At 42.8% G+C, this 11537-nt stretch overlaps 1 protein-coding gene across 1 annotated transcript in view; it reads right to left on the reverse strand.

The window, feature by feature from the left end:
- PRKAG2 (protein kinase AMP-activated non-catalytic subunit gamma 2) overlaps nucleotides 1-11537 on the reverse strand; it is a 35932-nt gene that overhangs the window by 15527 nt on the left and 8868 nt on the right. Inside the window, exons 2-4 of the mRNA XM_015566228.1 lie at nucleotides 5198-5279; nucleotides 4224-4282; nucleotides 626-671 (exon numbers count right to left, since the gene is read on the reverse strand). Coding sequence (XP_015421714.1) covers nucleotides 626-671; nucleotides 4224-4282; nucleotides 5198-5279 — 187 coding nt within the window. The remainder of the gene's footprint in view (nucleotides 1-625; nucleotides 672-4223; nucleotides 4283-5197; nucleotides 5280-11537) is intronic.

The following is an 11537-nucleotide window of genomic DNA, read 5'->3' on the forward strand; positions in this document are numbered from 1 at the left end:
CTTGCCGCCCGCCCCCTCCGATCCACTGACACAGAACAGTTTCACAATTGTGCAACTTGAAATGGCCCCATTTCAGAAAGGGTACTGTGACTGTAAAGGGTGAATTTCAATATTACAAACAAAACGAAGCAATTGTGACATTATTTTCATGTTATCTGATCCCAATCATCTAGTTCAAGGTTCACTTGTTCTATGTTTCTCCATAATTGGTAAAGAAATAATTATTAACTTTAAATAAGAACAGATCCTTGCTCTTGTTAATCTTAGGCATTCCTTTGGTGCATTTTCCATACAAAGGCAAATTTTTTTTGAGGGTAATACTTCGTACTGAAATGGTGGCTCCATTGGGGGCAGAGATGTGGGTGCTGGTTAGCTTAATCATCTTCACATTCCTGGGTTTAGTATAAAGACCTGCTACAGGTTCTCTATACATTTCTATTAAACAGAATGGGTAATATACACAGTAGGATGGCATACTATCAAAACTAAGATATAAACAAATGTGTTAATTAATGCAATTTATTTTATCATTAAGCAGAGAGAGAAGGATCTATGAAATTAAAACATATGAAGTAGAACATTTTTTTCTGATAGTAAAATATTTTAAATACCCCACAGTACTTACCCCTCCATGTTTCAATCTTATGTTCCTCTAATTCATAAATCTGTACCTGAAAACAAGAAAAAATTCTTACTTACAAAAGTTAATGTAAGAAACATTTCATTACTACTGCTGACTCCTATAATTCAGCAGAGGCAAACAAGATAATCCAATGCTGGAAATACAAATGAGAAAGAAAATGCTCTACATTTCTCTGAAGATAAATGTTCTGTCAATTTAAAACATAATAAACAAGTCTAATATATTTCCATTAACCCCTAGAGTGCCGGGGAGCACCATCGTGCTCCTCCTGTCTTTCGCCAGAAGTGCCGGGAGCGCTATCATGCTCCCGCAGTGTCACTATTGGATGCTAGTAGTTCACTCTTTATTGACAGATGGCACCTACGTGCAGATTACTTATGATGCCGAATGTGTGTAGTTCTAAAATTGACCACTGGCATTTATCTGCCCAATTTTTTTACAGGCACTACGATTTTATGAAGTTTACTCAGATTTTGCAGTAAAGGTTTCCTTAAGTTTTTGAATATGTAACTTCATTTACTTGCGATTCATAATTTTTTTTCTTAAACTGCTGTAAAATCAGCAAAAATGCCTTGGCAATTTTAGCATAGTTCCTGGGATATTGGTTGGCACTCAAAGGGTTAATTTGAAAATTTCTGATATGCTTTAATTTTAAAGCACACATGGACATATACACTCATTCCTTCTTCTGAGACAACAGAAGATCCTTAGCATCTCTAACTTAAAAAGAAAAAACAACACACTTGAAAAACCCCTACACAACAACAGTCTCAGCTGTTAACTGTAATCCCCAAAGGAAGGAGGGGACAGGAAAATATTTGAAGAAACAATATCTAAGAGAATGGAGAAAAAGAATATAATTTCAGTAGATACAGAGGAAGCATGTGACACAATTCAACATCCATTCATGATAAACACTGTCATTAAACCTGGAAAAGTAATATCCTCAACATGGTAACAGCCATCTATAAAAAAATTATAGCCAACCTCATACTTCACAGTGAAAAATACAGAATGCTTTCCCTCTAAGATGAGAAACAGGCAATGAGGCCTGCTCTCATGACTTCAATGCTCTACTGGAAGTGCTAGCCAATGAAATAAAGCAAGAAAAGTGCCATGTTCACAGACTGCAAGACTCAATATTGTTAAGATGCCAATTCTCCCTAAATTGATCTACAGACTTTCAATAATACCAGCAGGCTGGGTTTTTCTGTTTGTGTGTGTGTGTATGTGTGTGTTTTAATCCTCACCTAAGGATATGTTTTTTACTGATTCTAGAGAGAGAAGAAGGGGGGGGGCAGGGAGAGAGAGAGAGAGAAAGAGAGAGAGAGAGAGAGAGAGAGAGAGAGAGAGAGAGAGAGAGAGAGAAAGAAAGAAACACTGATGTGAGAGAAAAACATTGACCAGTTGCCTCCTGTACATGCCCTGATGGGAATCGAACCTGCAACACTTTGTCACACTGGCCAGGGCCCATCAGGCTTTTTATTTAAGTCACCAAGAGACTATGGTACAAGAGATAGACAAGTAGAACAATGGAGCAGAATGGAGTGTAGCAACAGATCCATACTTAAGGCAGTAAAACAATTTTATGACAAAAAGAAAGGCTTTTCAATTGGGTACAACTGATGGTATTTGCAGACATTATTATGTGCATAGAAAAAATCCTGACAAATGTACAAAAAGGCTCCTAGAACTAGTAAGTGAATCTTATAGGATAAAAGGTCAATATATACAAATCAATTGTTTTTATATATGAATGATGAATACTTGGAAAATGAAATAAACCATAGCTTTTACAACAGCATTTTCTGTATGAATTAAGAAAATGAAGTGAAATGTGAAGAAAAAAAATGTATCCTCAAGTATTAGCTGCACTTAGCAAAAATCTATCCACTTATTAATCATACTCTGTGATTTTGCTAGTCCACAAGCAGAGAGATGACCATTATAAGAAAAAAAGCAATATTTGCCTGCACTGATGGTATGTAAGAAATCAGATCTATCATGTGAAATAAATATGAAGTAGCTACAAAGTCTTTGGCAAATTTTCCTTCTAAGAGTTATGTCCTACGAAGAAACTTATTTTTCCGTTTTATGAAGGAATTTAGTTAGTGAGCAATATTGACTATTACATGTAAAAACAGTATTAATTGGATTGTCTTTTACCTTTTAGATACCCAAAATAGTACTAGTTAAAGAAACAAAGTATATAATTCTGTCCTTTCCCACCTATGCAAACAAAAACAGAAATAACCTCTACCATATGATTTCACTTCTATGTGGAATCTAACAAACACAATAAACTAAAACAAAATAGAAACAGACTCACAGATACAGAGAACAGACTGAAGGGGGCAGAGGGGAGAGGGGTTGGGGGGCTGGGTGAAAAAGGTGAAGGGGCATGTACCTTGGTTGCGGGCACATCCCCAGTGGGAGGTGTGCAGGAGGCAGCTGATTGATGTTTCTCTCTCATTGATGTTTCTTACTCTTTATCCCTCTCCCTTCCTCTCTGTAAAAAGTTAATAAAATATATTTTAAAAAAAGAGGTGAAGGGATTAACCAAAACAAACAGACAAAACCTCATAGACAGCCGACAATGTGGTGGTTACCAGAGGAACAGGGGGGTAAGGGATGGTAGAAGAGAGCGGGGGGGTCGGGGGGGATGGTGATGGAAGCAGACTTGACGTGGGGTGGAGAACACATAATACAATATACAGATGGTGTATTATAGAACTGTACAACTGAAACCTAAATAATTCTATTAACCTATGTCACCCCAATACATTCAATTAAAAAACAAAGAAAAAACAACCATGAAAACACACAACCCCTCCCCCAATACAACAAAAACCAAACAAGCTGGTAGAATCACGCAGTCAGAGTGTTAAAGGCCATACGTGGGGTTCTCACTCTTGTCTTACAGAACAGCGGGGGCAAGGGCCAGGGCCAGGGTGTTGTGCCACAAAAATGAACCCCAGAAGTCTTTTTTTAACTGGCAGGAAAATATCAGTTAAATTTCTTCCATTTTAACTTTTACTTCTTAAACCACAGAATACATATAGTTCTTGTTACAGAATTTTGGGGTAAGTACATGAAGCTGCACTCCCATCAACAGGCCATGAAAGTGAGCCCCGTGGTATTCTCATCTCAGAGTGAGGTTGTCACTGGTGACAGCCATCGGACAGGAGTGGTGCCGGGGCCGCCTTCAGTCAGGGTCCAGGCTGTGTCTCTATGACAACATGCCCATATGCTGTTCCAGGTCATACATTTAGTGAAACCTACAGAACGTCTAGGCAAGAAGTCAGCGCATGGAAGTCCACTTCCGGGAACTCCTGAAAGCTGAATAAAGATGGTACAGTCTTTCATTTTCCTGAGGCGACCTTCCTCAGGCTTAAACATATGACTGATTTACACAGAGGTTCCTGCACATCATATATATTTGGAAAAATCAACCACCAGCACCAACCCTGTACCATCTCTCCGCCCCCCGCCCCCCTGCAAATCTTAAATGCACACACAACCAACCCCTATACACATACACAGAACACAGCTCTGATCAGACGAGGATTCTGGTACTTACCATGGGTGATTTATAATATCTATGTAGTATATTTATGAAATCTGTAATTGTTAGCATTCCTGGAACAAAGAATTGTATGTTAAATTGGAAATGATTAAAACACAAAAAAATTGTAAATGACAGGCAAACCCTGGAATAGTTACTAGAACAGCTTCTAAAGTACACGTCTCAAGCACAGTTTAATATATTATTTAAAGCTATTAACCTGTTAATTATCTACAGCAAACTAAGATACACAAATTTAGCTGAAATTGAACCCGACAATAACTGGAATTAATCACAGTACTTGGCAAGTCAACGAGAGAGAAATGAATGATTGTTACAGAACATCACAAAAGACTTGCAGCTACATGTAAATAATTTTAAATACTTTAAAATAAGATCAAGCATTCCAGCAGCTCTGGAAACATGGCATTTCTGGGGGCACGACTCGGTGGCAGGCGCCAGGACTACAAGAGGAAACAGACCATTTCACAGCAGCGCTGAGCGGTCACTGTCTGCCATGGCTCCCAGGATGTGGACTTTTGCAGTTTAGATGGCGTAAGTCACACAATGTTTTAATAGTATAGCCATGATTCAGCGAAGGCACTGACCACTTTTATGCTTCCTTTGCCCTGTCAAAAGGTGTTCGCCCTGGAGGGGCCACGGGTGAGTAACCGTGAGCACAGGTGGCTGACAGACAGACAGACGCCTGACCACAGCCTCCCCCTCACACTCTGGTCCCTGGGCTCACAGGGACCGGCACATAAGATCCTCCAGAGACGACAAGGTGCTGAATCAAAGGAAATTCAATCAAAGTAGGGAAGTGATTTTGAATTACCAGCGGCCCTCCCTTATCCGGATGTAAAAGCAAGAATGTTCTTTAATTTGGTAACATGTTTACTAGAGTGAATTCCAATCAGCACCCATTAAATGCCTTGGGCGTTCTGCTTTGTTGCAGATTTTCCTGGGGGTAAGGGGGGCACACTGCTTACCTACAAAACTTTGTTTCTTACTTTCCCACAGTGGCGCTGCTCGAACACCATTGGCTACTAAGGCAAAGAAGGCCTTTTTAACCTGAAGACAGATAAGAGAAACAACACATACTTTTAAATTCCAGGTCAGGAAGAAAAGTGCCTTCAACGAAAATAGTCAACCAATCTTATCAGTTATCTTCAACATTAATTTTTCTAACTTTGAAAGATGAAAAAGAACCAAATTTATCAATCTTAGCAAAAACGCTTTTGTATTATATTTGAAGGCATCTAGGAGTTGGAGATTATTTTATGAAACGGAAACAATTAACTTCAAAAAAATTTTTTTCTTATTGTATCTAAAGACTTGTACACAGAGACTTGATTTAGTAATTAAAACCACATACAATAATTAAACTTCGGAGTTCCATTTTCCTTTCAGTGGTTCTTAGTTCCTTTGAAACCCTTGAAGTTAAACCAAATTCCCTGAACGGAGAATTTGTTTTTTGTACACTCAATAACAAAACAAACAAGCACACTTTCATGTCCCCGAGGCGGAGAAGGAGAAGGTCTGACAGGCATAATTTATTGGCACTTTAATGGTCAGCCCCTGCTTCGGTTACACTCGCACAAGGTATCTAGGAACCCTCACGACGCACACCCTGGGAAACGCGGCATCAGAGATGACAGCGCATTAAAAGCCGAAGTCCAGGGATGCAAGCGATCCCCTAAATACCAAGAGAAGAAAGAGGGAGAATGGTTCAACTAATAGCCAGAAAACGCCCACATAAAAATCAAAGCAAATTTAAAGTATCGTGTAGAGCTGCTAAATAAGCCGTTATGTTTTAGTCACAGCACCTGCTATCAGTGTTGTAAAACCACTGGTGGCACCTAAAATTGTTAGCTTTTGAGCCACAGCTTGTATCAGGAACCACTGAAATATTCGTATTGTCGGAGCACTTGCTTTTCTCTCTGAATTCTTTACTCACACTAATATTCTAGGAGTAGGATTTCTGAATCAAAGATGATCAATGTGGCATTTTTTTCTCATACTGAAAAAAGGAAAAATATCCATCTACAACAAAAACTAACGTGTTCAATATTGGTAAACCAATGAGCAGAGGCACCAAATAGTATGATCACAAAAGCTGTGCTGCAGTAAAAAAAAAAAGCAAAAAACAAATAGCGCATTATGTATGGCAGTGAAAAATTCAGATTATAAACTTATACATTATAATTATATACAATTTATGTTTAAATGGAAAAGATCAAAGAGAAATAAGCAAAAAACAACAACCCTTCTGTATCGAGGAGCTGGGGCAGTGAAATATATTTTGTTGAAAAATTCTTCATGGTTTTCTTTTTAACTAAGAAAGAAAATTCTGTTCTCACTCACTGTATTCTAAAAACCCTGTTAACTTAATGAAAAGAAATGAGAAAATTACAGAACGTGGAGCTTCAAATCAGAGCAGGATGAAAAACTCCGTGCCTCTTTGTGCCTGTAACGTGACAGATTTTCCCTTGACTTACAATGGCTTGTGTAGGGGCCTGTGGGTACGGGGGTCTCGTTAATTAGTCTCAGCACAACCTTAGCCCATGCAGCGCTGTCCTGAGTACAGCGGGGAGTTCATCTACCAGCTGAATGAACTGGCAGGAACTGGGCAGAGGAGGAAGTCGAGTCCATCTGACGACATGGACAGACCATGAACTGATGAAATAGTTTTTGAACCACAGCCTGTAATCGAGAATTGCAAAAAATACCAACTGTTTGTTAACAGTTATGGCATGCAGGGACGGTGTGCCAGTTTGAATGGGTTATTTCTTTTTTTCTAAAATTTTATTTATTTTAGAGAGAGAGAGGAAGGGCGGGAGAAGGAGAGAGGGAGAGGGGGGGAGAGAGAGAAATCGATTTGTTGTTCCAGTTACTTATGCATTCATTGGTTGATTCTTGTATGTTCCCTGACCGGAGATCAAACCCGCAACCTTGGCATATTGGACGATGCTTTAACCAACTGCTATTTCTACCTGGATGCTGCTATGGGAAACCTTGATTGTGTCATAGGAAGTATCAGAAAAGAATATGGGGGAGAAGTCACAAATGCGCAGACGTTAAAACACATGAAATATCTGCTTAGCTGGTCTTTCTAAACTGGCTGGAGCAGGAAGCCAGTAGGGGCACCTGTTAGCAGAGAAAACCAGTATTAAATCATTCTTCTGGGTCACGCATCAGAGTGCAAGTGCCCAAGGCTGTCAGGAGGCCATCTGCTCTGGAGAGTTCTGAGTTTGGCCTTGATGACAACAACGATACAAGGTGGGCGAAACACGCGGATCGCCATCTGAAAGCATGAGCGTGCGTGGCACAGGCAGGGTCTACAATCCTTGAGAGAAAAGAAAAAAATGACTTGAGCTCCATAGCTGCTGTGGGGCTTTCTGAGGGCATTCTCCAAACTATCTTCCAGTGGGTGAGCCCGGACAGAAAACAGGAATCTACCAAAAGGAACTGAATCCCAGGCAGGATAAATGCAAAGAAAACCACACCTAAGCACATCGCAGGCAAGATGCTAAAAATCTGGCCAAGAGAGAATCAGCCAGAGGGAAAAGACATTAGCTTTCCTTCCTTCCTTCCTTCCTTCCTTCCTAACAGCCAGGGGAAGACAGTACCTCTCAAAGGAGCAACCATCAGATGGACAGGGACACCGGCGTAAGCAGGGGGTTTATTTTCACGTTTAAATGTAAAGAATGTTCTTTCAGAAACAGAAAAACAAATCCTCTTCTCCCCATGAGACGGCTCTGACCATCTGGCATGTAAAGCTACACAGCCCGAAATGCTGCAGGCACTCAGTGAATGCCGTGGCCAGAATACGGAGACAGAGGAAAGGATTCCCGCTGAGGCAGAGACACGCGCTGCAGACACAGGCCAGTGAACGGACGTGGGAGACCGACGGTGCGCTCGGACCGGTTATTTCCGAGCAGAAATACACAGCTGACGCTAAGCGGGTCAATGGCAGGGGACAGAAAAACCCCTGGAAGGAGGCGTCGACAGCCAGGTACCCGTAAGAATTTACGGTGAGAGGAAAAGGAAAAACAAGCAAACACCAAGGAGGTGCTGGAGTTTCCCCTCGGCTCAGGCTGACCCTCTCTGAGCCCCGACATCCTGAGTGATGGAACAGACTGACAGGGACTGCGGGGCTCACGGGGCTTGTTGTGAAGACGTGCAGCACGGTATCGGCACTCGGAGCCAAAAGGAATAAATGCTTTAATTTTCCACTCTGTGCTGGCCTGCCCGGGAGCAGGCAGGGAAGGATTTATGCTTTAATTCCCCCGCACGCACTGCGGACATGTCCACACGTCACGGAGGAAGTCACGACTCCACCCCCCAAAGCCCAACAGAATACCCCACCGTGGACGACACACACATGCCTCGGGCGTGTCAGCCTGTGCCTGGCTGCCCTTCTCTGCAACAGGGAAGCCTGCCTCGGCTTCTGAAACACGGCATGGAGCTGTCTGAGGAGCAACTTAAAGCTGTAATCACAAAGCTCTTCAGTTACAAAGGCACAGGGTGTCACCAATTCGCCGATACACAGCAGTAGGAAAGGACTGGGGCAATTTCCTTCCAACAGGAAGAGCTCCTGGAGGTCTCAGGACGGCTGAGAATTTCTCTTTTCAACCGATATGCTATTGCTCAAACTGTTACCAATTTTAAATTTTATTTTATTTTTTTTTGCCGGGATGGAGTGGCTCAGTTCGTTGAGTGCCTCCCTGTGCACCAAGAGGTTGCCGGTTCGATTCCTGGTCGGGGCACATATGGAAGGCAACTGATCAATGTTTCTCTCTCACATTGGTGTTTCTCTCTCTCTCTCTCTCTCTCTCTCTCTCCGCTCTCTCTCTCTCTCTATCTATCTCTATCTCTATCTCTAAGCAAGTCCTCAGGCGAGGATTAAAAAAATTACTTTTTGCCCCGGATGGTTGCTCAGTGGTTAGAGCAGGGGGTGGGCAAACTTTTTGACTCAAGGGCCACAATGGGTTCTTAAACTGGACCGGAGGGCTGGAACAAAAACATGGATGGAGTGTTTGTGTGAATTAATATAAATTCAAAGTAAACATCATTACATAAAAGGGTACGGTCTTTTTTTTTTTTTTTTTAGTTTTTTTCATTTCAAATGGGCCGGATCCAGCCCGCGGGCCATAGTTTGCCCACGGCTGGGTTAGAGCATTGGCCTGCTTGGGTCAAAGGGTCCCAGGTTCGATTCCTGGTCAAGGGCACATACCTCGGTTGTGGGTTCGCACCTCACCCCCAGTCGGGCCTGTGCAGTTGACGGGTCTCACAAGGATGTTTCTCTCTCCCCGCTCCTCCTCCCTCCCTTTCACTCTCTAAAAATCAATGGGAAAAATATCCTCAGGTGAGGATTAAAAGAAAGTTCCTTTTTAAGAGGGTTTTCAGACAACCAAATGGGATACTTAGATAAAATGGAAAGTTTTAATATAGAAATGATTTAAAAAATTAAACCTTTATTGTTGAAAGTACTACAGATGTTCCCTTTCCCCCCTTCTAGCCTGCCTCCCCTCCCCCCCAGGCCTTCACCACTAGAAATGATTTTTAAAATAGTCAAGCAGGGCCCTTGTTGGGTGAAGACATTCTGAGGATGGATGGCCCATAGCACATCTGTGCTCCAGAAAATGGGAGTCTGGTTCCTCTGCTGCTTTTCCTATCATTTTACATATATTTTTAGTAATTCAATTGATGTGGGGCTTTTAAAATGAATGCTGATGAACAGCTAAAAGCTCTTTAAAGCTGTCTGGTTTGGTTTCTTACTTTTACATCAGAGCTTGTCAAATGGGCTTAACAATACCCGACGGCGTCTCTCCTGTCTTTGCGGCTCTCCACTGAGTAAAGAGGCCCGGCTTCTTAGGAACGGGATCCCAGACCCTCCCCTCCACATTCCAGTCCCCCTGCCACCCCCCTGGCCTCTGCAGCTCTCGGGATTCCTTAGCTCCTGAACTTGCAGTGTTTTGTTTTGGTTTTGCCTCTATGTCACAACTAGCGGCCCGGTGCATGGATTTGTGCACCAGTGGGGCCCCTTGGCCTGGCCTGCACGGATTGGGCCGAAACTGGCTCTATGACACCCCCCGAGGGGTACTGGATTGTGAGAGGGTGCAGGCCAGGCTGAGGGACCCCACTGGTGCACAAATCCATGCATTGGGCCTCCAACATCCCTGATGGGTCCAGGGTGCAGGTGAAGCAGATTTGAGGCCAACAGTGCCCTAGCAGCAACCTAACCCATGGCCGATTTGGCGAGGAATCGGGCTCCCTCCTCTACTGATCAGACCATCTGCCCCTTAGTGGTCATTGCACGTCATAGCTACTGGGTGAATGGTCAGGCGGTCACTTAGGCTTTTATATATATATAGATGCTCCTTCAAGTTCAAACGGACTAATCTTCCACTCTACCGATTAAAACCAATTCACCTTTAACTTTCAACTCCACAATAAAGCCTGCCCACACCACTCCAATCAAAGCTGAGGCCCCACCCCTGCCCCCAGGGGATCTAATCAATCCTCTTTCTGTTGCTACGGAGTGTCCCTCATGACTCCTTAGGTTTAAAAATGGCAGAGTAAAAGCACTCTGACCACCTTCCCCCTTAAAAAGTTATCCCCAGACTACACGGAGTACAAACAAGAAGCAGAATGAACAAGGCGATCATTAGGACAAAAAGCAGACGGAGAGAGGCGCGTCGCAGAGGAAGAGCCCTGTTGGGGAGGGGCTGAGCCTGGTGTCGGGAGAAGCACTTGGGTCTCTCCCTGGACACAGAACACCCAAGCCTGGAGGCTCCGGACGGGCCCACAGGCGCAGGGATAGGTCTCAAATCACACAGGACGACTTTCAAATCTGGTCATAACCGCAGCCACTTGGCATCACCATCAAAAGGCTATTTTCTGGAGAAACTGCTCCAGAAATACACAGATAGGAACACTGGGGCTGCCAAGGAAAAGATGACTCACGAGCAAGAAGCCAGCCTGTGAACAAAGCGCGCCCTCACACTGTTGGTGTCCACTTGGTTACCCCACCTTGAATGCTTAACACCTTGCGGACCAGCAGTTTTATTGCTAGCTTTACCCAGGGCCAGATTAAGTTTCCACTGAACGAGTACAAAAAACGTTTTACATTAAAATTAAATACCCTTGCATTTTGAAGTTATTTATTACATGGTCTTACAAGCTAGTATCTTTTTAAAGAATTCTCGTGTATGGAAGGCAACCAGTTGATGTTTCTCTCTCACATCAACATTTTTCTCTCTCTCTCTCTCTCTCTCTCTCTCTCTAAAATCAGTAAAAACATATCCTTGGTGAGGATTAAAAACG

The sequence above is a fragment of the Myotis davidii genome, unplaced genomic scaffold (assembly GCF_000327345.1).
Source record: "Myotis davidii unplaced genomic scaffold, ASM32734v1 scaffold762, whole genome shotgun sequence".
Lineage (NCBI taxonomy): Eukaryota > Metazoa > Chordata > Mammalia > Chiroptera > Vespertilionidae > Myotis > Myotis davidii.